Source organism: Dendrobates tinctorius, unplaced genomic scaffold (genome assembly GCF_039654945.1).
Source record: "Dendrobates tinctorius isolate UK_male_01 unplaced genomic scaffold, ASM3965494v1 ptg000398l, whole genome shotgun sequence".
Classification (NCBI taxonomy): domain Eukaryota; kingdom Metazoa; phylum Chordata; class Amphibia; order Anura; family Dendrobatidae; genus Dendrobates; species Dendrobates tinctorius.
This window is the reverse complement of record NW_027362064.1, coordinates 859,642-887,545: the sequence shown is the minus strand read 5'-3', so window position 1 is coordinate 887,545 and position 27,904 is coordinate 859,642. Positions and strand designations below refer to the sequence as shown.

Genomic DNA, 27,904 nt, shown 5'->3' with positions numbered 1-27,904 from the left:
CTTTTAATAGTCTGTTTTCATCAAAAATAGGAATTAGAGCGGTCCTTTGTGGTAATAGGAACAGTTTGGGGTCCAGACACTCCTGACATGCTCCATTTAACACAAATGGTTATCACATGATCTGACAAAGACAGAAGAGGAACCCTGTGCCATAACAGTAAATGGACCCAGTGCAGCCCAGTAGCTCACCATAATGCACAATTCTACCTGCTTGGGAGGCAAAAGTGGGCCCCCTTATCTCCAGGGCCCTTATGCGGCCACACAGGTTGCATCAATGGGGTGTCTGCTATTGGGTTATCAATTCTATTGATTTTAGGCTGCGGAGTGCATTCCAAATGGATAGTTACTATTGTGTGGGACAATTTATAAATGAATGGTTATAAGATACATATATTTTAGAGGTATAGATCAGTTACATAAATGACATGGTGTATCTGATGGAGGGGGATCTGTGTTATACCAGGAGATGCGCCTGTAGTCACAAGAGGAGAGAGCACCAGTGATTACTCATTCTGCAGAGTATTGGCAGGTGCTGATATATCCCAGCAGGATGGGCTTCCTTCTTTCACATCTCCTTTTTTCTTTTGCAGAGCCGGAGCGAGCTGTTTTCCTGCGTCTCTATAGCTAGATGGCAGCTTATGACCTTGCTCAGTGTAAATCTATAAGTACATTCTGTGCTTTGGGAATTCACTTGCACATAAGTCTAATACCATGGAAGATAACATTTACAGCTTTTTTTTTTCCTCTCTTTTGAATGAAAGCTTGCAAGTTTGCTAATATTCACTGTGATATAGATTTTCACAGTATTATCATATGAACCCATTTACTGTCATGCTAGGCAATCAACCAGAACAATCTGTATTTTATAACCATTGCAAGGGAAGTGAACCCCTTACCTGGCAATAAACGCCATAAATGAGCTACCTTGGGCAAAAGAAGGAATGCTGTGCAACCAATCTGATTGTGGATTTGACCTTGTGGAAGTAGTTAATGATAAATCTCGCTTTCTTATTCTCCTCCCCTGTCCTCCTCAAACTGCTTCACTCAATGGACCATAGCCAAGCAAGTGACCTGGGAAAGAAGGATAAAACATCCAACCTTGTATCGCTGAGGCGGTCTTAGGCCTGTTTCACACATCATTTTTTTTTTGTGTCAGTTAAAATCCGCCAAAATGGCGGAAAGCGGAACCGTTGTTAACTGATGTGAACGGATGTCAGCGAGAGAGAGAGAGATTTTTTTTTCTGTCAGCCAGAAATGATTTCAGGGTTAAATGTCCTCCTGACTTCATTCCTCCGGGCATGCGCACTAGAAAAATGCGGATCCTGCAGCACAAAGAACGTTACATGGTCCGTCCAGGCATCTCGGCGGACGCAAAAAAATTGACAGATCCGCAAAAAAACGGATCCAGCGGATGGCCATCTGTCAAGATCCGCCGGTAATGCAAATCAATGGGGAAAAAAACGGATCCGCCAAAAAAAATGGCGGATCTGTTTTTTTGCAAAAACGGCGGATTTTGACTGATGGTCAAAAACGGAAGTGTGAAACAGGCCTTACCAGACAGGACAATGCTGCAAATAAAACCGCAATGTGCCCTCTGAACAATCCGCCTCCTCCAAGATGTACAGATAAGGGGTTGTGCCATGGGTAGTCTAAAGGCCCCTTTACATTTAGCGATGCAACCCTGAAATAATGGCTTCTTACAGACTTTATTGCAGGACTAGAGTCAATAGATTCTCTCTTATTAAAGGGGGTTTTACACATAGCGATATTGCTAACAATATCGCTAAAGCATCACCGATTTGGTGACGCAGCAGCGATATCGCTGTGTGTGATACTTACCTCCGACCGGCTCCCCGCTGTCTATCACTGATCGCGCAGCTCCATTTCTCATCGGGCGCTTCCTGCTGGGCTTCCTGCTGGCGCCGACGAGCGACGCGTGGACGGAGGACGTCAGGATCACCGCGTCTTAAAGGTAAGTATCGTCCGCTGCTGCATCGCTGTGAGATCTACCTGTGTGACAGCTCACTAGCGATCATTTAGTGATGCACCAGCGATCCTGACCGGGTCGTTTCGCTGGTCGGGATCACTGGTGCATCGCTAAATGTAAAGGGGCCTTAAGTCTTGTCTGTGAGGAAATATGTTGTAAAAATGGCCATACACAAAGAGAAAGCAGTACAATTCGGCATTTATCAAGATGATGTCTGCTTCATAGCACATGGGGTCTACAACTTTATTAGGCCACCGCACATTTTGTGGCAAACTAAATACTCGTCAATTGCAAAATTGAGACTAAGGCCACGTTCACACATTCAGTATTTGGTGAGTTTTTTACCTCAGTATTTGAAAGCCAAAACCAGGAGTGGGTGATGAATACAGGAATGGTGACGTGTTTTTTTCGCGGATTTGCCAAAAAAATCCGCTTAAAAGAAGCTTCTTATTCATTTTAATGCATTTTGAACTTTTTGTGCATATTGATGCGTTTTTTTCAGCGAAAAAAATGCTTCGCGGTAAAAAACGCAGCATGTTCATTAATTTGACAGATTTTTCCGCATTTCTGGCTATTTCTATGTGTCTGGGGCCGCGCAGAAGAAAACGCGCCGAAAACGCGCAGAAAAAAACGCGCGGTTTCTGGGAAGGAGTCTGGTTTTTATGCAGAAATTTTCTGCATACGTGTGCACATAGCCTTATAATTTTCCTCTGACTGTATCACTACTGGATTTGGCTTACAGATACTGAGGTAAAAAACTCAGAAAACACTGAATGTGTGAACGTGGCCTAACATTGAGGGTTTTGACATTGCCTAGTTTTGACCATTTTTTCAAACCTGCTGTACATGTTACAGAACAGTTCACACTTTTTATATCACTAGATAATTCACTTTCACAACTTTAACAGATGGATGGCACTTTTTGGCAGATTGTGTTTGGCAAATGTGTAGGAAACAATTTCTACAATAGTACAGTTCTCCATAATTATATAAGACTAGTCCAGGAGCTGCTCCTGTATAAGGCCATGTTCACACGTTCAGTATTTGGTCAGTATTTTACCTCAGTATTTGTAAGCCAAAATCAGGAGAGGAACAATCAGATGAAAAGTATAATAGAAACACGTCACCACTTCTGTATTCATCACACACTCCTGATTTTTGCTTACAAATACTGAGGTGAAATACTGACCAATTACTCGACATGTGAACGTGGCCTTACAGCTTTGTTCTATGTGAAGTTATAATTGGGCTGAGATGGAGCTCTCTGCTATACTTCTTCATGCCTCCGATTTCATAGTTATTTCCTTTAGATCTGACATAAAAAAAATGACAATTTTTGTGACTCTGTATGTGCTAAGAGAACCATACGGGCACCATATAGTGATGCATTAAAGGGTTTTTGACAAAATAACAAGTTTTACCTACCACCCAGCGAACACTGAGAATGGAAATCTAGATACCGAGGACTGGGCTCTGCAGTAGAGCACATGTGTGCATACTCCACCTCCGCTCCATTCATTGACTATAGGCTGCCACAGAAAGCCAAGGCTCAGTCCCGTTGACAATGAATGGAGCAGAAGTCGGGTATGCACACCTGTGCTCCATACAAGACAGGGCATTGCAAAGCCTAGTCCCTCGGTTTCCAGGTTTCTTGGGATCAGAGGCAAACATATCATTAGTGTGGCCACACAGGTGTCCAAGAGGTAAGGGGATCACTTCCACCTCCAAGTGGAATTGCACTGTGAGCTACTGGACTACAAAGGGGCCATATACTGCTTTTGCATAGGAGCCCTCTTCTGTCTGTGTCCACCTCCATATGGGATAACTTGCAATTTAGGGAAAACCCCGGTAATACACCACTGTATGGAGCCTGTATGGGTCCTTTAGTACGTGTAAAATAAAAATAGAACGCCGCAACTTTTTTAAACTCAAAATTAATAGAAAATAACTGTAGTTGAAATGGGAGGCATAAAGAGGTCCAGTAGGGGCTCATGGAGCTCTATGGCACCCCAATTACAGCTTCGCACAAAACAGTCTTGGGGCTCTGTTCTCGTTATTGCTGGGGGTCGCAGTGGTTGGATACCAGCAATTACTAGGATATTGGTTAAACACCTTTAATACACAGTGAGGAGCAGTGTATCAGAATGTCAGTAAGGCCGGGGTCACACTTGCGAGAGCCTCGCGCATCAATACTTGGACCGGAGTGTGCGGCTGCATGTATTTCTATGCAGCCGCACACTCCGATCCCGAGTGCCAGCGGCAGTGCCGGGTATTGGTGCGAGTTTCTCGCATTACACTCACAAGTGTGACCCCGGCCTAATGAGAATGTTAGCCCCCCCTGTAATAAAGCGTCAGCATAAAGGGGGGGTCCCATGGCTATACAGGCCGTAATTTAGCACAAAGTTTAATTGTTTTATGGTGTTTTTTCTCCTCATTAAAAGGTTGGTAAAAAGAGCCATGGTTAATTTTTCTGAGGGTCATTAACCCGGTTAGGCTGGTTTCACATTAGCGTTGAAACAACATGTTGCATTTCGGGGCGCACCGTCAAAAGTGCGCAGCACGCCACTTTCACACTGGCAGCGCATGATCTGCGCACCCTATGCTAAAGATAGGGTGCGCCGATCGCATGCGTGCAAATGCGATAGTAGGCGGTGATCCCGGATGGGGCGGGCAGGGAGGCGGGGCTTACCGACACAGTGCGCAGCGTTGTTTCAACGCTAATGTGAAACCAGCCTTATATCTGGTGTTAACATGTTTTGATTGGCGCTGTTTTCACAGGCCTTGATTGGTGGATGTGATTCATGGAGCTCTCGGATTGGTGGAATTAATTTTGGCGTTTTTTTGTTAAATATATAAAGCCCTGCTTGGGACGTTTTTACCTCACTTAGTGTTTTCTCTGAAGAAAAGAAGATTCCCCTTCCTGTTCAATTTAAATGTCATGAGGCTTATTTAAGGGAAAATCGCCCGCTAAGGGGCGGATTGTTTCTTTGGTATGATAATATTGGGTATTTATATGGAATTATTTATTAATGGATTGGTTATTATTTACTAGCTGAAGAGCCCGGCGTTGCCTGGGCATAGTAAGCAACTGTGGTTAGTTATAACAAATTATAATGATTATATTGCACATAAAAACATTTCACATCATATATTCAACACTACAGATTTGCAACACAAATTAAACGATTACCCAAGTATCCTCTCCTGTGTGATACTTTCTGCTGAGCTGTGTATCTAATCCTATCGTGTTACTGACTGCTCAGCCGTGTATCTAATCCTATCCTGTGTGATACTGACTACTGAGCTGTGTATCTAATCCTATCCTGTGTGATACTGACTGCTGAGCAGTGTATCTAATCCTATCCTGTGTGATACTGACTGCTGAGCAGTGTATCTAATCCTATCCTGTGATACTGACTGCTGAGCCGTGTATCTAATCCTATCCTGTGTGATACTGACTGCTGAGCAGTGTATCTAATCCTATCCTGTGTGATACTGACTGCTGAGCAGTGTATCTAATCCTATCCTGTGATACTGACTGCTGAGCCGTGTATCTAATCCTATCCTGTGTGATACTGTCTGCTGAGCCTTGTATCTAATCCTATTCTGTGTGATACTGCCTGCTGAGCCGTGTATCTAATACTATTGTGTGATACTGTGTGCTGAGCTGTGTATCTAATCCTATCCTGTGTGACACTGACTGCTGAGCAGTGTATCTACTCCTATCCTGTGTTATACTGACTGCTGAGCCGTGTATCTAATCCTATCCTGTGATACTGACTGCTGAGCCATGTGTCTAATCCTCTCCTGTGTGATACTGTCTGCTGAGCTGTGTATCTAATCCTATCGTGTGATACTGACTGCTGAGCCGTGTATCTAATTCTATCCTGTGTGATACTGACTGCTGAGCCGTGTATCTAATCCTATCCTGTGTGATACTGACTGCTGAGCCGTGTATCTAATCCTATCCTGTGTGATACTGGGCTCCCCCTGCAGTCTGTGTCAGAGGGTGGTCTGTGTTGGCACGGTAATAAATTGTGTTATTTCCAGCTTTACAGAAGGACGATAACACCATAGAAATGATAAGAATAACAGGCAAAATTGTTTGGTGAAATGGAACGCGTGGGGTTAAAATTTCGCCTCATAACATAGCCTATGACGCTCTCGGGGTCCAGTCGTGTGGCTGTAGCTACGACGGTGCAGATGCCAATCCCGGACATACATACATACACACACATTGAGCTTTATATATTAGATTTATATTAACCCAAAATAAACTCACGGCCACTTTTCATCCTCTATTATTTGTGTCAGTGTCTATTATTTAATTATTATTCAGATCGGCCTTGTATGGCCATGTCCAGAGTGGCTGATAGTGAAGGCGTCATGTATAAATTTAGGGTATCAGCCAACGATCCGGAGGTGCTGCGGGTTGGACGCTGTGTACTTCTGCAGCGAAAAACCCGCAGCGGTCACATGTATACATTATTTTTCATCTTTATATTGCACATTACCATTTTTATGCAGAATGCAGCCAGGCCCCGTATTATCATTGGATGGGTGAATTGGGGTGTCTGTATTGTGCTGGGCAGCCCCCCTTCCATGATGGTAGGTTGTGGGTGGTTGTTCATCAGTATTTTGCACCTGTGCTGCCCCCGCCTTTATCATGGGGGGTCGCCTGCATCCTTCTAGTGTATTGATAATCTGACCTGTGTGAGATAATCTTATAAATTTTCCCCTGCTACGTGCTATGTAATGGCTGTGTCTGACCGTGCAGGAACATGGCTGGATCATACCACAGCTCCTGGTAGGGAAGGATGCAAAAAAGTATGCAGACAGGACAGCAGGGGATCATAAAGGTAAAGTGAGGTAAAACATTTAAAAACAGGCAGGGAAAAGTTTTGCCTCACAAAAAGAATAACTTGCGATTCCTTGGTATAATATCTGTATACCTCCAGTAGGTTGTATACGTCCAAAAATAATGCACTTCAGGGCACGCGGTGTCTGCATCATTATGTCAGTCGCTCTGCTGGCACGTTGACTATCTCGTTTTGTGGTGGGTTTGGATCTAGACCCATACTCTATGTACTATACCATTGAATGTGGCGAGGAATGCAGTGTGAATGAAAGCATGGGATTCCTTGCACAACTTGAACAGAAATGGCCGCCTGTACAACACCCTATGTGCAGCTGTGTGCACATGGAGCTTTTTTTAAGTCTGTCAAAAATAAATTTTCAAGTGGAAAGTGAGAATGCTGCTTCATTGGGGAGTTTTCCGCTCCTGAAGCGTTTTGGTAGCCTTTTGACTAAACGATGCCAAGTTTAGAGTGTTTTCCATTAGGAGACGACTATGACGTGAAACGGATTTTCTTTATTCCCTTCAGACGTTTTTAGAAACTTGAGAAAAATATCATAAAAAGACTGAGCCTCAGACCTGCAAAGTGGTTTTATGATAGATATAAATCACAACAGGCTTTCAGGCATTTTTTGAAGTGCTCCAAACCGCAGTGTGTGTGTAGCCTCCGCCGTTAGTGCGCATGTGGCCTCCGCCATTAGAGCACACGTAGCCTCCACCCTTAGTGCGCACGTAGCCTCCGCCCTTACACTGGGTGCAGAATTATTAGGCGAATGAGTATTTTGATCACATCATCCTTTTTATACATGTTGTCCTACTCCAAGCTGTACAGGTTGAAAGCCAACTGCCAATTATGTAAATCAGGTGATTTGCATCTCTGTAATGAGGGGTGTGGTCTAATGACATCAACACCCTATATAAGTTGTGCTTAATTATTAGGCAACTTACTTTCCTTTGGCAAAATGGGTCCGAAGAAAGATTTGACGGACTCTGAAAAGTCAAAAATTGTGACATGTCTTGCAGAGGGATGCAGCAGTCTTGAAATTGCCAAACTTTTGAAGCGTGATCACTGAACAATCAAGCGTTTCATGGCAAATATCCAACAGGGTCGCAAGAAGCGTGTTGATAAAAAAAGGCACAAAATAACTGCCCATGAATTGAGGAAAATCAAGTGTGAAGCTGCCAAGATGCCATTTGCCACCAGTTTTGCCATATTTCAGAGCTGCAACGTTACTGGAGTATCAAAAAGCACAAGATGTGCCATACTCGGGGACATGGCCAAGGCAAGGAAGGCTGAAAAACGACCACCTTTCAACAAGAAACATAAGATAAAACATTAAGACTGGACCAAGAAATATCTTAAGACTGACTCTTCTAAGGTTTTATGGACTGATGAAATGAGAGTGACTCTTGATTGGCCAGATGGATGGGCCCGAGGCTGGATCAGTAAATGGCAGAGAGCTCCACTCCGACTCAGACGCCAGCAAGGTGGAGGTGGGGTACTGGTATGGGCTGGTATCAACAAAGATGAACTTGTGGGACCTTTTCGGGTTGAGGATGGAGTGAAGCTCAACTCCCAGACCTACTGGCAGTTTCTGGAAGACACCTTCTTCAAGCAGTGGTACAGGAAGAAGTCGGTATCGTTCAAGAAAAACATGATTTTCATGCAGGACAATGCTCCATCACATGCATCCAAATACTCCACAGCTTGGCTGGCCAGTAAAGGTCTAAAAGAAGAAAAAATAATGACATGGCCCCCTTGTTCACCTGATCTTGTTCATGGCCCCCATAGAGAACCTGTGGTCCCTCATAAAATGTGAGATCTACAGGGAGGGAAAACAGTACACCTCTCCGAACATTGTCTGGGAGGCTGTGGTGGCTGCGGCACGCAATGTTGATCGTAAACAGATCAAGCAACTGACAGAATCTATGGATGGAAGGCTTTTGAGTGTCATTGTAAAGAAAGGTGGCTATGTTGGTCACAGATTTTTTTGTTTTGTTTTTGAATGTCAGAAATGTTTATTTCTAAATTTTGTGTTGCTCTATTGGTTTACCTGGTGAAAATAAACAAGTGAGATGGGTATATATTTGGTTTTTATTAAGTTGCCTAATAATTCTGCACTGTAATAGTTACCTGCACAAACAGATATCCTCCTAAGATAGCCAAATCTAAAAAAAAAAACACTCCAACTTCCAAAAATATTAAGCTTTGATATCTGAGTCTTTTAGGTTGATTGAGAACATAGTTGTTATTCAATAATAAAAAGAATCCTCTCAAATACAACTTGCCTAATAATTCTGCACACAGTGTAGTGGGCCCGCAGCCTTCGCCGTTAGTGCTCACGTAGCCTTCGCCGTTGGTGGGCACTCAGCCTCTGCCGTTAGTGCTCACGCAGCCTTCGCCGTTAGTGGGCACGTGACCTCCGCCGTTAGTGGGCACGCGACCTCCACCGTTAGTGCGCACGCGGCCTTCGCCGTTAGTGCGCACGCGGCCTTCGCCGTTAGTGCTCACGTGGCCTTCGCCGTTAGTGCTCACGTAACCTTCGCCGTTAGTGCTCACGTAGCCTTCGCCGTTAGTGCTCACGTAGCCTTCGCCGTTAGTGCTCACGTAGCCTTCGCCGTTAGTGCTCACGTAGCCTTCGCCGTTAGTGGGCACGTAGCCTTCGCCGTTAGTGCGCACGTAGCCTTCGCCGTTAGTGGGCACGTAGCCTTCGCCGTTAGTGCTCACGTAGCCTTCACCGTTAGTGCTCACGTAGCCTTCGCCGTTAGTGCTCACGTAGCCTTCGCCGTTAGTGCTCACGTAGCTGAGCCTTCGCCGTTAGTGCGCACGTAGCCTTCGCCGTTAGTGCTCACGTAGCCTTCGCCGTTAGTGCTCACGTAGCCTTCGCCGTTAGTGCTCACGTAGCCTTCGCCGTTAGTGCGCACGTAGCCTTCGCCGTTAGTGCTCACGTAGCCTTCGCCGTTAGTGGGCACGTAGCCTTCGCCGTTAGTGCTCACGTAGCCTTCGCCGTTAGTGCGCACGTAGCCTTCGCCGTTAGTGCTCACGTAGCCTTCGCCGTTAGTGCTCACGTAGCCTTCGCCGTTAGTGGGCACGTAGCCTTCGCCGTTAGTGCTCACGTAGCCTTCGCCGTTAGTGCGCACGTAGCCTTCGCCGTTAGTGGGCACGTAGCCTTCGCCGTTAGTGCGCACGTAGCCTTCGCCGTTAGTGCTCACGTAGCCTTCGCCGTTAGTGCTCACGTAGCCTTCGCCATTAGTGCTCACGTAGCCTTCGCCGTTAGTGGGCACGTAGCCTTCGCCGTTAGTGCTCACGTAGCCTTCGCCGTTAGTGCTCACGTAGCCTTCGCCGTTAGTGCTCACGTAGCCTTCGCCGTTAGTGGGCACGTAGCCTTCGCCGTTAGTGCTCACGTAGCCTTCGCCGTTAGTGCGCAGGTAGCCTTCGCCGTTAGTGCTCACGTAGCCTTGGCCGTTAGTGGGCACGTAGCCTTCGCCGTTAGTGGGCACGTAGCCTTCGCCGTTAGTGCTCACGTAGCCTTCGCCGTTAGTGCTCACGTAGCCTTCGCCATTAGTGCTCACGTAGCCTTCGCCGTTAGTGGGCACGTAGCCTTCGCCGTTAGTGCTCACGTAGCCTTCGCCGTTAGTGCTCACGTAGCCTTCGCCGTTAGTGGGCACGTAGCCTTCGCCGTTAGTGCGCAGGTAGCCTTCGCCGTTAGTGCTCACGTAGCCTTCGCCGTTAGTGGGCACGTAGCCTTCGCCGTTAGTGGGCACGTAGCCTTCGCCGTTAGTGCTCACGTAGCCTTCGCCGTTAGTGCTCACGTAGCCTTCGCCATTAGTGCTCACGTAGCCTTCGCCGTTAGTGGGCACGTAGCCTTCGCCGTTAGTGCTCACGTAGCCTTCGCCGTTAGTGCTCACGTAGCCTTCGCCGTTAGTGCTCACGTAGCCTTCGCCGTTAGTGCTCACGTAGCCTTCGCCGTTAGTGCTCACGTAGCCTTCGCCGTTAGTGGGCACGTAGCCTTCGCCGTTAGTGGGCACGTAGCCTTCGCTGTTAGCGCACAATAAGGGGCCTGAGGGGTCTGAGGTGAAACGCGACATGTATTCTCAGTGAGGTGATTGTCAGACATGTTTCCAGCAGTTTAGTCAGATTCCTGGCGGGGGTGAAGCAGTGTGTGGCACATGCCCGTGTGTAACACCATGCCAGCTCCGTGCATGGATGGCTGCAGGCATTGCAGGTTATCTGAGGGAAGCATTCCCACATTACACACTGCAGCCTCCAGCTGCCCCAGATGTGTGGTGCCTATGAGGTGGGCAGCACAGGGCACCTTCCTGTGCCCATCCCACCTTCCTGTGCCCATCCCCTCCTGCAGCTCCTGACCGGGTCTAGCCGGTCTGTTAACCCCTGCCTGCACAGTGTAATCACCGAGGCGCCTCAGCGGGCGGGGGAGGCGGCCTCCGGATTACTAACGTTAGTGCTCCGGTCACGTGGTGCGGGTACAGGGAAAGGCTGGAAAAGTTCTTGAAGGGCAAATAGGTGAATGGAAGAGGAGGCGGGAGAAACAATGGAGGCGCATCCTCCTCACACAGCAGCCACCTGCGGGGAGGACGAGCACAGCCCGCACAGATGATGCCGCCCGGGGCACTGACCACTGGGCGTAGTCGTGTGGAAATGTACCTGGCACTGGCAGGATGCCGCTCGCTCGGCCTGCCATATCTCCCGCAGGCTCTCCTGTGCCTCCTCCTATGGGGCAGGTGCTTGCTATTCTTCTCCTCACGACCTTCACCAGATGCCATGTCAGAGCAAGCATCTGAGTGACAGACAATACATGTCCACACCACCGCAGCAGCCCGCTGTGTAGTAAGCTGAGCCCCACTACACCGCCGCACTGGTGCCCACCCTGGTGCCAGGGACACTCAGTCCGTGTATGGTGGGCACAGGAGGCCTGACACATGTCTGCATGCACCAGTCTGGTGTAGTGGGCACAGTCCTCTGGTGTCTGATACAGATCTGTGCCCACCCTGGTGCCAGGGACACTCAGTCCGTGTATGGTGGGCACAGGAGGCCTGACACATGTCTGCATGCACCAGTCTGGTGTAGTGGGCACAGTCCTCTGGTGTCTGATGCAGACCTGTGCCCACCCTGGTGCCAGGGACACTCAGTCCGTGTATGGTGGACACAGGAGGCCTGACACATGTCTGCATGCACCAGTCTGGTGTAGTGGGCACAGTCCTCTGGTGTCTGATGCAGACCTGTGCCCACCCTGGTGCCAGGGACACTCAGTCCGTGTATGGTGGGCACAGGAGAACTGACACATGTCTGCATGCACCAGTCTGGTGTAGTGGGCACAGTCCTCTGGTGTCTGACACAGACCTGTGCCCACCTTGGTGCCAGGGACACTCAGTCCGTGTATGGTGGGCACAGGAGAACTGACACGTCTGCATGCACCAGTCTGGTGTAGTGGGCACAGTCCTCTGGTGTCTGATACAGATCTGTGCCCACCCTGGTGCTAGGGACACTCAGTCCGTGTATGGTGGGCACAGGAGGCCTGACACATGTCTGCATGCACCAGTCTGGTGTAGTGGGCACAGTCCTCTGGTGTCTGATACAGACCTGTGCCCACCCTGGTGCTAGGGACACTCAGTCCGTGTATGGTGGGCACAGGAGGCCTGACACACGTCTGCATGCACCAGTCTGGTGTAGTGGGCACAGTCCTCTGGTGTCTGACACAGACCTGTGCCCACCCTGGTGCTAGGGACACTCAGTCCGTGTATGGTGGACACAGGAGAACTGACACGTGTCTGCATGCACCAGTCTGGTGTAGTGGGCACAGTCCTCTGGTGTCTGATACAGACCTGTGCCCACCCTGGTGCCAGGGACACTCAGTCCGTGTATGGTGGGCACAGGAGAACTGACACATCTGCATGCACCAGTCTGGTGTAGTAGGCACAGTTCTCTGGTGTCTGATACAGACCTGTGCCCACCCTGGTGCCAGGGACACTCAGTCCGTGTATGGTGGGCACAGGAGAACTGACACATCTGCATGCACCAGTCTGGTGTAGTGGGCACAGTCCTCTGGTGTCTGATGCAGACCTGTGCCCACCCTGGTGCCAGGGACACTCAGTCCGTGTATGGTGGACACAGGAGGCCTGACACATGTCTGCATGCACCAGTCTGGTGTAGTGGGCACAGTCCTCTGGTGTCTGACACAGACCTGTGCCCACCTTGGTGCCAGGGACACTCAGTCCGTGTATGGTGGACACAGGAGGCCTGACACATGTCTGCATGCACCAGTCTGGTGTAGTGGGCACAGTCCTCTGGTGTCTGATACAGACCTGTGCCCACCTTGGTGCCAGGGACACTCAGTCCGTGTATGGTGGACACAGGAGGCCTGACACATGTCTGCATGCACCAGTCTGGTGTAGTGGGCACAGTCCTCTGGTGTCTGATACAGACCTGTGCCCACCCTGGTGCCAGGGACACTCAGTCCGTGTATGGTGGGCACAGGAGAACTGACACATGTCTGCATGCACCAGTCTGGTGTAGAGGGCACAGTCCTCTGGTGTCTGATACAGACCTGTGCCCACCCTGGTGCCAAGGACACTCAATCCGTGTATGGTGGGCACAGGAGAACTGACACGTCTGCATGCACCAGTCTGGTGTAGTGGGCACAGTCCTCTGGTGTCTGATACAGACCTGTGCCCACCCTGGTGCTAGGGACACTCAGTCCGTGTATGGTGGGCACAGGAGAACTGACACGTCTGCATGCACCAGTCTGGTGTAGTGGGCACAGTCCTCTGGTGTCTGATACAGACCTGTGCCCACCCTGGTACTAGGGACACTCAGTCCGTGTATGGTGGGCACAGCAGGCCTGACACATGTCTGCATGCACCAGTCTGGTGTAGTGGGCACAGTCCTCTGGTGTCTGATACAGACCTGTGCCCACCCTGGTGCCAGGGACAATCAGTCCGTGTATGGTGGGCACAGGAGGCCTGACACATGTCTGCATGCACCAGTCTGGTGTAGGTGGGCACAGTCCTCTGGTGTCTGACACAGACCTGTGCCCACCCTGGTGCTCTCTTCACCAGATTAGTCCGTGGTCTGCAGATGTGCCCGTCCTCTGGTGCCCACGTACAGCACACAATGGCCGCTGGCACCCATGCCCCACACTCCGCTGTGCCCACCGTATGGCAGGAGGACGCGGCTGCAGAACAAGGTTCCCCTCCATGTCACACAGTTCTCTCTCCTGCCAGGAGCACCACTGATTGCCTTTCACACAGCGCGATGCCCACTCTCCCACCACAGTCTAGTCACACGTGATGCCCCTGCCCCGGGTGACAATCTGCCTACTATCCCTGTCTTCGCCTGGCGTCCCAAGAAGCCGTGCCCACCTCTTCGCCCTCCCCTGTGCCAGGCCTGCCGCCCGCTCTCCTCCTCCTCCTCCCCATTCTACTTTACCACCTTGTAGTGGAGGAGGGGCCGCCCCGCTCCGGCTCTGCAGCTGCACGGCCCCGCCCCCGCCCCGCCCCCTGAACACTAAACAATGGCATTGGTCGTGTGATCCCCTAGGCCCCGCCCTCACAGTGGAAGGTAGATATATCAGGCGGTGAGGGAACAGAGGTCCTCGCCGGGTCCAAGTTCCTCCCGTGCTCGCACCGGCAGCCATTGTCATTGAGCCCCCCTAGTCGCCGCCCTGCCCTCCCCAGCACCAGCTGTGCCACCTCCGAGCGTACAACTCCAGTCTTCCGCCAGCACTGTCCCCGGGAGCAGCACCAGCCTTTCCTGCACCGTGACCCATTGTGTCTCCTTGTCTCCAGCAGCAGAGGTCACGCTGCCAGCATCGGGAGTGTATCTAACCGTGTGTATCTAAGCTAAACCAAGCAGCACCTACGGAAGACATGGCCAGGGAGAAAAGCAAGGAGAGCGACGGCGGCTGGAAGAGGTTTCTGTGGAACCCCGAGAAGAAGGAGTTTCTGGGCAGGACAGGTGGCAGCTGGTGTAAGTATGCCCGAGCATGGTGACCAGGTGTCCTGTGTGCCCTGCCTGCCAGGAAACTGTGGCGATGGCTGCTGCCGGGCACTCTGTGCCGCCACATTGCCATCCTTATGGGGTGTTTTTTGGGGAAAAGGTCATTTTGAAGGACAGCGATGTAGCCAATCTGTAAGAGCTGAGAGGGAGGGGAAACCCTGTGTCACCGTCACCCACGACACCACCACCAACAGGGGGTGGCACATTGCAGTTGTGCCTTGTAATGGAAAATCTGCAGATAGTACATGGGGTGGGGGAAGGGGAGGACTGGAGCTGGTGAACATCTGTACTGGCAGGAAAGGGTTAATTCTGCATCACTAAGCCAAGGTTAGTCAAGGTGACAGGTTGGTTGCATGGAGGATGCCCACTGGTGTCTGTGGATCTGGAGACTGGGCATCTCTGGTGACACATGTGCACATGATCTGGGGCCAGGACTCACTAGCTGGAGGCTGAAGAATGGTCAGGAATGAACAGGTCCTGGGAAGGTCGTCTCCTAGCAACCGGCTGTAACTTGAGGCCTCACAATGGAGCCCTGAGCCTCCAGTGTGCCGCCTTCTCATGTGACACATGTTCTGTATTGTCTGGGAATGGACCCAGCCGTGTAATGTTGTAATGGGACGTGGACATATCCTCACGTGATCACAAGGTTTCTTACAGATTAGTAATATTTATTGTGACGTGAGCCAGGTAACAATGGCTGATGGCAGCTTCTGTCGTCCTTGGTTATATCTGGTAGGAGGATGGTGTTTCTGGTCTTGTACTGCTCCCATAGGGGCACTCGGCAGGGGCTTCAGTGACGGATGTATATCGCATGCAGGACAGAGAGCTGGGTGACAAGATGTATTGGCCGTCAGCCATCTCTTCCAGAAACAGACATAACCAGAATTGCTGAGTGATGTTTAGCACCTCGGCAGAAAAGGACAACTCAAGGACATCCTGGATCCACAAAACCCCAGATGGGGATAACTGTAGCCCAGGCCACCCGTGTGTTCCCTAGTCAGCCTGTTGATGGTGGTGATCACAGTGTGGTCGGGAATCTGCCTGTAGGCTCTTACATTGCACCTGAGTCATTCACTTTCTTATCTTTTCATCGATCTAGAAATAGTTTAGCTTCTTGAAAATCTCCTAAGTTCTCGTCTGTCCGGTTGTGAAGCCGCTTTATCAGGTGACATTAACATGGCTGCTATGACTGTTCCTCCAGGCAGTGAACAGCACTCCTACCATTGGTGCCTGTGTGTTGTTCCCAGCCCTGGGGAAGCTGGCTAATAATTGTCATGAGGAGCACTAGTAAGTGCAGATGCGCCCCTGGGTGGCCCACGAGGTCATGCTCTGACTGTGATATACATGGTACAGATGTGCAATGTGTTCTCCTAATTAACATTTTGGACTTGTGTTATCTCAGTATATAGTGTTGGATGTGACAGGTTGTGGCAGCCATGTATGTGGAGGACCTGATGAGTGACACGGGGTCTGCCGCCTGGCTGCGATCGGCGGCAGCATGTTTGCATAGCAGCCATAGTGCTTTCCTACTCTCCTATGGCTGAGCTGTGGAAAAAATTTCCAAATCTCCCTGACGTCACTGACACTTGCTCAATGCTGCCTGGATACGACTGTTAACTATGAACATGCCTCTTCCTGACAGCAGAGCGTGGCTAGGCCTCGCCGCCGTACCCAGGCTTATCACTACACACTGAGCTTTTAATTACAATGCTCATAGACCCGGATCACTTTCCACAATTGAGCTGAGGCTGGACTGCTGTTAAGGGCCAGATTGGATTCTGCTTTATGCCACAAATTGGCTTTCTTTAACTGGAGTTGCCCTGGATTACATGGAGGCGATATAATCTGGTCAATTGTGAGGTGCTCCAATCTCTACTGTAGATCTCACCATGCAACATGAGTTTTCCTTTGCCTAATAATTGCTTCTGCTGTTTATTTTGCAGTTAAAATCTTCCTCTTCTATCTGGTCTTCTATGGCTGCCTGGCTGGTATATTTATTGGGACCATTCACGTGCTTCTATTGACCATCAGTGAATTTGAACCAAAGTATCAGGACCGTGTCGCCCCACCAGGTACGCCCATGTTCTGGCACACAATCCGTATATAATTAGTGCAATCAGATGCTTAAACCCAGATTTATTCCCGATCCTACATCACTTGCTTGCTTAACAATTTTGGGCTAATAGTGGTAATTCCCTGCTAGGCAAAACTAGAGCCAGAACTGCCTGATGCGATCACCAATCACATTTGTATGGACCTGAACATGCACAGTAAGCGGAGCTCAGTCATTTATATAGGACTAGCTGAAGAGCCCGGCGCTGCCCGGGCATAGTAACTAACTGTGGTTAGTTGTAGCAAATTATAATTATCCTCCATCCCATAGTCCCATGCCCATATACCCATCACATCCTTCATCTCATAGTCCCGTGCCCATATACCCATCATACATATTCGCCATCCTGTAGTCGAGTGCCCATATACCCATCATACATAGCCGCCATCCCATAGGCCCGTGCCCATATACCCATCATACATATCCTCCGTCCCATGCCCATATACCCATCATACATATTCTCCATCCCATAGGCCCATGCCCATATACCCATCATACATATTCGCCATCCCATAGTCGAGTGCCCATATACCCATCACACATCCTTCATCTCATAGTCCCATGCCCATATACCCGTCATACATATCCTCCATCCCATAGTCCCGTGCCCATATACCCGTCATACATATCCTCCATCCCATAGTCCAATGCCCATATACCCATCACACATCCTCCATCCCATAGTCCCGTGCCCATATACCCATCATACATATCCGTCATCTCATAGTCCAGTGCCCATATACCCATCACACATCCTCCATCCCATAGTCAACCATTATGACATCATAATGAGCGGTGGCGGGGCTTGCGACCTATGATGACATCAGCGTCGCCATGGCAACCATTATGACATCATAATGAGGGGTGGGGCTTGCGACCTATGATGACATCAGCGTCGCCATGGCAACCATTATGACATCATAATGAGGGGCGGGGCTTGTAACCTATGATGACATCAGCGTCGCCATGGCAACCGTTGTGACATCACAATGAGGGGCGGGGCTTGACACACACACACACTTTTTCCCCCAGTATGTAGATAGGGGCAAAATTGTTTGATGAATTGGAACGCGCGGGGTTAAAATTTCGCCTCACAACATAGCTTAGGACGCTCTCGGGGTCCAGACATGTGACTGTGCCAAATTTTGTGGCTGTAGCTGCGACGGTGCAGATGCCTATCCCGGACATACACACATACACACTTTGAGCTTTATATATTAGATTAATAGTAGGCCATGATATCGTAACCGAGTCCTGCTACATCAGAGGACTCATTCTAGTGGCATCCCAACATAAGGTAGCTATGTTTCTGCATCCTTTATAAGCGGTAGGTGTATAGGTCGGAGGCATGCGGTGATGTAATATTTTCAGTCCTTCACGCTGGAGATTAAGTACCAGCAGCATCATGACTGTACTTGGTGCCATTCGTATCATTTGCAGCATTGTCATCAAATTAAAGTGAAATGTTATCTGACTAAATAATAGCCATTTCTGATAATGGGATTAGTCCAGAATATTGAGTTTCTCCGGCCTCTGCTGCATTATACAGCGTATGCTTCCAGTAACAGGATCTGGAGGTAAAAGCTGAATGTGGGGGCACGCTCTTCCTCCATCCAATTATTCTGATCAGACTTCAATCAGAGTGGCATCAGTTTTTGCTGGACATGTACAAGGAAAAAAACAAATTCTCCATTCTGACAGTCTGAAATTGGAGCACGCTGTGGTTTGATAAACTTGCATTGCGTGTGTATGTGTATATATATATATATATATATATATATATATATATATATATATATATAATATATATATATATAATCTCTGACACTCTGATCAAAATGGACATGTCTCTTGATATTTTTTTTTTTTTCTTCTCTCTGACTGCTCGGTCCAAGGAAAACATCAAGCATGTGCACAGACCCATAGAATATCATGGTATGAGTGCTATCCATGAAAACCAGGGGTAGCGCTCGTCTGAGATTGGCTGTGTGTATGAGCCCAAAGATGAGTGTGGCACAACCACTAGGCTCTCAAGCTGGTGTGAAACAACAAGATCTGGCATGTCCTACTAGCCTATGGTTCAGAAGGCATGCAGAGACTTGTAGTTCTACAGCAATTAAGCTGTATTTGCCATCCACTTCTACTATACAAAATGATGGTCTATAGTATTCTTATTGTCTGTTTCTGTGTGTGTTCCTCTGGCCATGGTTTCTCAACTACTCCTCTTACGAAGTCGTCCACTCCCATGACAACAGAGGTAATTGTCTATTCTCATGACAGGCAGCGTCACGCATGCAAATGCTAAATAATTCAGCAGCCTGCCGGGATTACATGCGAGCCCCTGCCTCGTAGTCTCATGACTGTAATCCCATGTATTAGATGTATCAGTGGTGATGCTTTTGTGTAGTGTACAGTTGGGGGGGGGGGGGGGTCTTAGGATGACGGGAATAAGGCTCTTTCCTCCCAACCCTGTGTAAGCAGTTCCTTGCCTTATCTAAAGTGAACACGCTGCACAATGTACGGCCTCCATAACCAAAAAGGGAAGGGCATTTCTGCTTTTCTGTGCACCATGTGCTTACTATGCTGACGACTGTTACATAGGAGGAGTGATCAGGCTACTTCCCCTCTGGATGTGACCTTGACTCTGCCGTGGTTAATGATTCACTCGTTTTCTTTTTTGTCTGTGTGTTCTTTTTAAAACTCCGCCTGTGGCAAAGCTGATCTCCTAGTGCCCCGTGGATATACAAAGAGTTGGACGAAGGCCTCTACACTTCTTTATTTCTTCTGCCCACCATTACTTATTTGTACTTCAGATGTCTAGGTTATACATAGCTGGGTATAAAATGACACTAGATAAGGCTCTGATCACATCAGGTTTTTAGCAGATGTGCTGGGCAATGACCCAGTGTACATGTAAATGGCTGCCCCATCATACAAACAATCCAGATGCAACTGATGGGCTTGAAGTGGCCATTTGGGTTTTACCAATGTATCATTACTGGGTGTTTGTGATCTGGGACCTCCACAACATTAGGGGTCCAGAACAAACCATGCGACTAATAGTGGCACTAATGTAATATTCTGACTTCTCTATGATGTAGCTGAAGATGGGTAAGCCAATATATAAGCAGTGGCATGGGAACAAGTCTATTTCCCAACATACCAGCTATTGACTGGTCTAGGGATCTGCTTATTCATACACATACATTTGTATGATCCCTGCCACTACAGGTAAGGCCTCTTTCTCACTTCAGTTTTTCGGTGTCAGTCGAAATCCGCCCTTTTTTTTAAAAAAAAAAATCCCTTTTTTTTTTTTTTTTTTTTTTTGGCGGAAACCGTTTTTTTTTTTTTTTTTCCCCATAGACTTGCATGAGTGGCGGATTGTGACGGATGGTCATCCGTTGCATCCACTATTTGACAGATCCGTTGGTATTTCAGCGTCCACCATGCGGAGTAGACGGGCATAGTAACGTTTTTTCTGTGTGGCGGACCTGCTATTTTAATCTCTCGCTCCCCATTTTTTGCACAGCGGAAACGGATCCGTTCTTTCACAGTTTGGAACTGACGTAAAAAAACTGAAGTGTGAAAGAGGCCTTAGCCTACTCCTACTAGGGAATTCCTTGCCGTCCTTCTGCTGTGGACAGTCGGGGAGAGAAGGATCGAACTGTTGGAATTTCAACAGCTGATACTCTTGTTCTGTGGGGAGATAAGCCGCTGTCAGAAGAGTCTGGCCAAGCAGAGCGTTCCTGTGTATGGAGGAGTAGAAGTGGCTATCAACTGATGAATATCCAGTGTTCGTGGGGGTCTTAAGACCACTTGTATCTGAACTTCAAAGACAACCGCAGCAATATTTGTTTGTTCCCTATGTTGGCAATCATCACTGTGTGTGGTTAGGACTTGAATACCCTTTCTAGATACAATCGCCGTCATGTCTTCCAGTGCTGCTTCGGTCCTCTCACATCTCGTGATTGCAGTTGTGACCTGTCGACTCATGCAGCGTATTTTGGGTGGCATGGAGGTCACTCCCTGTGTATGTCTGAGGCTACAAGAGCTTTGTTCTCAGTCCCATATTCTTGCATTAAGAGAGTGACTTCTGGTACACACAGAATATACTTTGTGAGCCAGCAGATCATAATGTGGTCATATGCTGTCACACCAGCATTGGAAACAGCGTAAGTATTTGAACTTTTGATCTAGTTACAGTAGTTATTGCTAACAGAGGGAACAAAAAAAAAAATCACTGGCGTGGTCCTTTATGACCCCCCATATATGTTAAGGGAAAAAAACTTGACGGAACCTGCTGATATTGACTGGTCAGCCGACAATCTTATGTGTATGGGAGCCCCAGACAGATGATTATTGTGGTGGTTAATGGGGTTGTCTGAGACCTATATGGATGGCTTATCCTTAGGACAGGTCATCAGTATCTGATCTATGGAGGTATGGAACCCAAGACCCCTGGCAATCAGCTGTTCCCAGTGCAGGCGGATGTGCTGAGTTGTGAAGCTGCACAGCTCTATCAACTGCAAGGTTGCCCCGGTCAGGTTCTGTACATCTGCCCCTTATTGATTCGAATAGGGGGGGAATGTGCAGTACCTGCCATGGCCACTACTCAGTTGATGGAGCTGTGCTGTGCATCCCTCAAGTCAGCATATCCACCTGGTATCGGGAATAGCTGATCGGCAGGGGTGCTGCGTATTGAAAGATGTTTGGCAGTGGCTCTCATAAGAAGGCTCGGCAGAGCTAAGAATCTTGTTTATGGAGATCTGTGTGAGATGGTTGCTGGTATCTAATGTGTATGGGGGTATTGGCAGACCCTTATCAGATCACTGCTGCTAATGAAGACTGTTATCTGATTCAGTGAAGGTGTACCTATGTTTTAGGTTACATTAATATAGACCGGTTTGGTGCGCAGTTTTGCAAGCTCTGTTAGACCCCAGTAGATGACCTTTGATCGGGCCAGTACAATTCTTGATCTTTGTGAAGCTGACTATGCCATTTGTTCGGCTGTTCCTTCTGCCCTGTTGTAAATCTAAATCTTCTAGAACAATTAAAAGACATGACTGAGGGTAATATGCCAATGGCATAAAACAATGCCAGTGAGCCGCACCCAGGCTTAATAAGACGGTCTGCAAACCCTGTCTTATGAGGAAAGGTTGCAGGATTTGGGAATGTTTAGTTTGCAAAAGAGAAGACTGAGAGGAGACTTAATAGCTGTCTACAAATATCTAAAGGGCTGTCACATTGTAGAAGGATCAACTTTATTCTCATTTGCACAAGGAAAGACTAGAAGCAATGGGATGAAACTGAATGGGAGGAGACACAGATTAGATATTAGAAAAAACTTTTTGACAGTTAGAGTGATCAATGAGTGGAACAGGCTGCCACGAGAAGTGGTGAGTTCTCCTTCAATGGAAGTCTTCAAACAGAGGCTGGACAGACATCTGACTGGGATGATTTAGCGAATCCTGCTTTGAGCAGGGGGTTGGACCAGATGGCCCAGGAGGTCCCTTCCAACTCTACGATTCTATGATTAATGTCCTGCTCACTTCACACAAAGACTCATTGTATTGTTACACTGTATATTAGCCTTTCTTTACCTGCAGTGGTAGTGCTGGTAGTCTTGTCATGCAGCCATAGATGTATTGTAAAAAAATGTTCTTTCCCAGTATGTCTGCTTTATGGTGATCCTAACCTAATTCACCCCAAGTAGAAAGGTAAAAAGGCAAACGCATGTCCCCTGAGAAAACAAGATAGACCCTTCTTTCTCCCAACATTTAGAGGGAGAATTGGGACACCCCATACACATTCTGCTGATGGTCATATATAGATCTGATATCTCCTGTCTGTTTCATCCACAAAGACATTACGTTATGGGCGTGATTGCTTTGGGTTTACAGGATCATTATTTGGAAGAGAAATGGGAGGTGTTGTGTATGTATAGTAATTGTATCCTGTATTCGTGCTTGTTCGTACAATTATCTGATCTGCCAGTCTTGTGACAGCAGCTGAATACTAGAGAGAGGCTGCTAACATGGCCATGAGATCAAGAAAAGCTGACCAGAGTGGATCTCCTGGGATTTTATGCTCCCATCTCCAGAGAACATGGAATGGTGTAAATGCAATATCCAGTGAAGTTCCTCTGTAATAAGAGATATGATGAGATGCCAGGACAATTCATGATGACCAAGTTGGCATCTCTGTACAACATAGCTAGAGACCACCTCTGTCAGCTGAGGAACTACGAGAATGGTCTTGCCATCACTGGCCACCTAGATATTGTAACTGTTCCACAATCTGGTGACTTTGCCTGAATGACTTTTCCCAGTAGCACAGCTTGGCCTGACTCAGGCTGGTGCCATGAACTCAATGAGATCTCAATCCTGTAAAGCCCCTTTGGATAATAGTGTATGTGACTATGGGGCACAGGTTCTCCTTCCAGGACCTTGTTTTATCCATGCCGCGAAGTAAGTGCCCTACCAAGTTCCCGTAGGACACGGATACAGCACAGGCTGTCAAGACTAGTGACATATATGCAGCAATGTACCCTTGTCTAAATAGTTTATAATTTTATTTTTTATGTATTCCAGGACTGACACCGCTACCCAAAGCATTAAAAGCAGAGATGTCCTTTTCACTGAAAGAGGCTTCTTCATATGGAGAATATGTGAATAGCATGTCCATGTTTTTAGAGAACTATAACTTCAGCAAGCAAAGCGACTCTGAGGCTTTTGAAGACTGCTCTGGTGAGTATTAAGACCTGTGACTGTTAATCTAAGCAACAGAATCAAGGATACGGTATTAAGATTTCAATATTAGCCTGTCTTCTTTATCAGCAATACTAAGGCCAAGTTTAGATAGTAGTATGAACAAATTGGCCAGGCGTGTCTGCAAATTGGAGGGGTGACTGGTTCCATGTCCTCATAGTTGACCGGTGCAGTAACTGCCTACTCTTTGCATGCACGATTCTGGTCCATAAAACGGTCCGAGTATTGCTGCCTCCCACTCTAAAGACACATCAGTGTGCTCTGGCCCATAGAATATTGTACAAATGTGCTGTCCGTTGCATGAACCCAACCTAAAGGAGACTGGAAGCATTTGGTCTAGTCAAAGGCATTTTAAAAATTCTGACAAAAGTAATGCTGAAATATTAAGCTGCAAATGGCTCCTTTTTTCCATATAGTTTAATCTACAGCTTAACTCGTTCTGCAAGTCCTCAACGCCTTATCACACACCCACTCACTAAATGGGGAGAAGAGACTGACTGTTCTGAACAAAGGATTGGGCATGGATTTACTTTCCTCCAACTTCTTCCATCAAGGGAGAGTTGGTTGAGCCTTTCCATATACACTAGATGGTGGGATAGACTTGTAAAAAAAATAAATAAATAAATTGGCAAGTGTGACTGATTTCCATCTAATATGAATGGACATCTTTAGGATATACAGCTCTGGCAAAAATTAAGAGACCACCACCTCAAAACCCTGTCATGGGCAGCCCATTCTCCAGACCTGAACCCCATTGAAAACCTCTGGAATGTAATCAAGTTGAAAAGTTACAAGCCATCAAACAAAGAACTGCTTTAATTTTTGTGCCAGAAGCAGTGTGAAAGACTGGTGTAAAGCAAGCCAAGATGCATGAAAGCTGTGATTAACAATCATGGTTATTCCACAAAATATTGATTTCTGAACTCTCTTCCGGAGTTAAAACATTAGTATTGTTGTTTTCTAAATGACTATGAACTTGTTTTCTTTCCATTATTTGAGGTCCGAAAGCACTTTTTTTTTTTTTTTTTTTTTTTTTTTTAACCATTTCTCCTTTTCAGAACCCCCCCCCCCCCCAGAAAAAAAAATGTATTGCTTGAAAATTCAGAGACATGTTGTCAGAAGTTTGTAGACTAAAAGAACAATTTACATTTTACTCAAAACTATACCTATAAAGAGAAAAATCCAGATAAACTGAACATTTGAAAGTGGTCTCTTTGCCAGAGCTGTGTTTGTGCACGGAATTTCGCCCCATTCTGTGTGATCAATCACGACTAATGGAATGACTATTTGTGTCTCTACACCTGTGATAATTGGTGGCTCAAATAACTATTCTAATCACGACTTTACTATTTTTCAGAAAAACCTGAAACCTACATTGACCGTGGAGCAATAAACCCAGATAACGGCAAAAAGAGATCCTGTAGATTTAGGCGGGAGTGGCTTAAAAATTGCTCTGGTTTAGACGATCCAACCTTTGGCTTTAGAGACGGCAAGCCCTGTATAATTGTGAAGCTTAACCGAATTCTGGGATTTAAACCAAAGGTAAGTATCAGTCATACAGGCTGGGACACTTGAACTGTTCACACTTCGGAGTAGAACCAGACATTCATCAAACTTTTCATTTCATTGTTGTAGCCTCCTCAAAATGGAACATTAGATGGCAACGGCAATTACTTTCCAAACATCATCCCTGTTGTCTGTACTGGAAAGGTAAGATCCACCGCTATGTCTGTAGTATCTATTGTCATGAAAGCAGACTGGCAATGATTGGAGAACATAAACTACAAGATGTTTGGTCTGTGTGCATGAGTGGTAGTCCTGACCACTGGGCATCTAAATGCAGTAGGTTTTAGCCTGCTGTGTAAACTCTTATGAAAGTGCGTTCACACAGTACATTTCTGCAGCGAAAAATCCACGGCATAAACAGACAGGCTGAGGATGTTAAATGCACAGTGCTGCTCACTTTATGCTGCAAATTTTCTCTGTATCCTTTTAGATGAGATTTCTTGAGCTCTGACACGTAAGGTCGGAGGTCACGAGCAATGATTCTCTCTCGTTTTTTTTTTTTTTCCCCACATACCGATCTGCACTGCCCCATACAGTATAACATTGGTCCGAGTGCTATCCTGCTGCATATCTGACCTAAGTGCATTGCCTGGAGGACTGGTCACACATGCAATAGTGATGCCTTCTGTATATGAATGGGTGTTTTAGCTGCTGTCATGCTAGTGGCACTTCCACCTAGACTGTTCTAGCAAAATATTACCAAACTGTTCTATAGAAATCCACTTTGTGGTTAGTTTTGAGAAACTGTAGCATTACGCCAGTACTTTTCAAGGAATGAGAAATTATGCATGAGACCTCTGCTCTCGCGTAACATGGGCACTAGATGCCATCATGGATTGTAGTTTAATGTTACTCAAGAAGCTTCAAGTCATTATACTATGGAACTGCAGGTTATTTAAAAGAAAGTGTACTTTTAGAAAGAGCCATACAGTACATTTCCGATGAACCAGCTCTGTAGGAGCTATATGCCATGCATAGCAGCCCACAATGAGACTTTCCCGGTGCCAGTCACGAGTGACATTCTGTTAATAGTATGGGCAGAGTTGATGTAAGCGGCGTCTGTACACTGACGTATGGCGCTGATGAAGTGCGCTAATTTGGTTCAATCTGACGTTTCAACTTCTATTTACAGAAAGAAGAAGATCTGGGCAAAATTTCTAAGATTGACATCTATGGCATGGGCGGCGTGGCTGGATTCCCCTTGAACTACTACCCTTACTATGGAAAGCTGCTACAACCCTCCTATCTCCAACCTCTTATTGCTGTGCAATTGACAAACATCACCATGGACACAGAAGTTCGCATCGAGTGCAAGGCGCTGGGAGAAAACATCAAATATAGCGATAAAGACCGTTTTCAGGGACGCTTCGATATAAAAGTGGAGATTAAGAGCTGATCACAGGTGCCGCCCGTGTAATACCATAATCTAAAATTCAAAAACTTTTAGTCTTGAACAAACTGTCATGTATGGGACCTTCACTTAATATATACGCTTTACACTAGCTTTCCGCATTTACTAGGGTTAGAATGTAAAATCGAGGTGTAGCAATAGCAACAAGTATTTATTTTACTGTAAATGAGAGAACCTAATAATAAATGACTTGAACCTTGGGAGATGCCCGTTATGCTGTAAATTATGATTCCATAATCAAAATGTAGTGAGCAATGTTTTTCGGCCCCAGAATGTTGCTACATTGTGTATTTTATTTTTCTAGCGTATTGTACAGTAGCAGATGTGCAGACTCTACACTTTCCGCCAAGCCATGTGTGTTTTTTCCTTTTTGTGAGCAAGCTTTTAGTCCAAGGTGTAAATACTCTGTATCGGGAATAAAACTGGCATGATAGTGAGATGGGCAACCAATGAGAATTTTCCTAGCACTCCATAAAGCCTTTATGTGGCTTTGATTTCATTTTATTTTTAAGGGGAGGAGTGAAGCTTTCCTTGTTGTGAGTTTGGTGTTTTTTTTTTTTTTTTTTTTTGTTATTTTATTTTTCTCTTTAGCTTCACTTTATGCAACAGGTGATGGGTTGTGCTGTGCTTTGTATTTAATGCTTTTATATCATGCCCTCCCCCTTGTCTGTTATGTATGTTATGAAGGTGTGTTGAGGCCTGGGTCTGACTGTCACTTTTTGCCAGGAATAGGGCTAATTGTTTTGCGTTATATATATATATATTTTATTTTTGTTTTCAGTAAGCATCGCAGTTTGGTGCTGTCTTTACAAATGTTTTAACCATTTTCATGGTGGAAGAATTTTATATTTATGCAGTTGTACAATTTTATTTTTCTTCAAGAAAAAGTAATGTATGAAATAAACCAAAGTCACGTGTTGAGAAAAATCTTTATTTTAAGACAAGTTTAAAAAAAAAAAATAAAATGCAATGCAGTATCCCATAAAATGTATTACATGTCTACTGTGCGCACATTGTTGGAACATCTGTAATATTTGCAAGGAGTACAGTGGTCTTTCAGTCAAAACATCAGACAATAAAACGAATAATCCAATTTCTGTGTCTGTCTCTTTTTTTTTTTTTTTTGTTTTTTTTTTTTTTGTGGCACTTCAGCTGTCCAGAATCTTGAAGAAATATTGTACCTAGAAA

At 46.7% G+C, this 27,904-nt stretch overlaps 2 protein-coding genes across 4 annotated transcripts in view; one reads left to right on the top strand and one right to left on the bottom strand.

Moving 5' to 3' along the window:
* Positions 1-3,530: 3,530 nt before the first annotated feature.
* On the top strand, positions 3,531-27,809 carry ATP1B1 (ATPase Na+/K+ transporting subunit beta 1). 2 transcript variants are annotated; one of them, XM_073563795.1, is made up of 6 exons: positions 3,531-3,690; positions 16,803-16,931; positions 23,563-23,718; positions 25,097-25,281; positions 25,375-25,449; positions 26,438-27,809. In XM_073563795.1, exons 1-6 carry the CDS (start codon positions 3,552-3,554, stop codon positions 26,699-26,701), a joined length of 948 nt encoding a protein of 315 aa, XP_073419896.1. In that variant the 5' UTR covers positions 3,531-3,551; the 3' UTR covers positions 26,702-27,809. The 2 variants fall into 2 exon arrangements, with proteins under 2 accessions (XP_073419896.1, XP_073419897.1); XM_073563796.1 differs by lacking the exon at positions 3,531-3,690 and adding an exon at positions 14,424-14,829.
* NME7 (NME/NM23 family member 7) overlaps positions 27,258-27,904 on the bottom strand; it is a 238,141-nt gene continuing 237,494 nt past the window's right edge. For both annotated transcript variants that reach the window (XM_073563790.1, XM_073563789.1), the window contains exon 12: positions 27,258-27,897. In XM_073563790.1, coding sequence (XP_073419891.1) covers positions 27,865-27,897 — 33 coding nt within the window. In that variant the 3' untranslated portion in view covers positions 27,258-27,864. The remainder of the gene's footprint in view (positions 27,898-27,904) is intronic.

Bases quoted from the DNA above. Each gene is read 5' to 3' on its own strand.
- ATP1B1 (XM_073563795.1), top strand. From the start codon at position 3,552: ATGAATGGAGCAGAAGTCGGGTATGCACACCTGTGCTCCATACAAGAC. The intron at 16,932-23,562 runs GTACGCCCATGT...TATGTATTCCAG, and splicing joins GGACCGTGTCGCCCCACCAG to GACTGACACCGCTACCCAAA. The intron at 23,719-25,096 runs GTGAGTATTAAG...ACTATTTTTCAG, and splicing joins GGCTTTTGAAGACTGCTCTG to AAAAACCTGAAACCTACATT.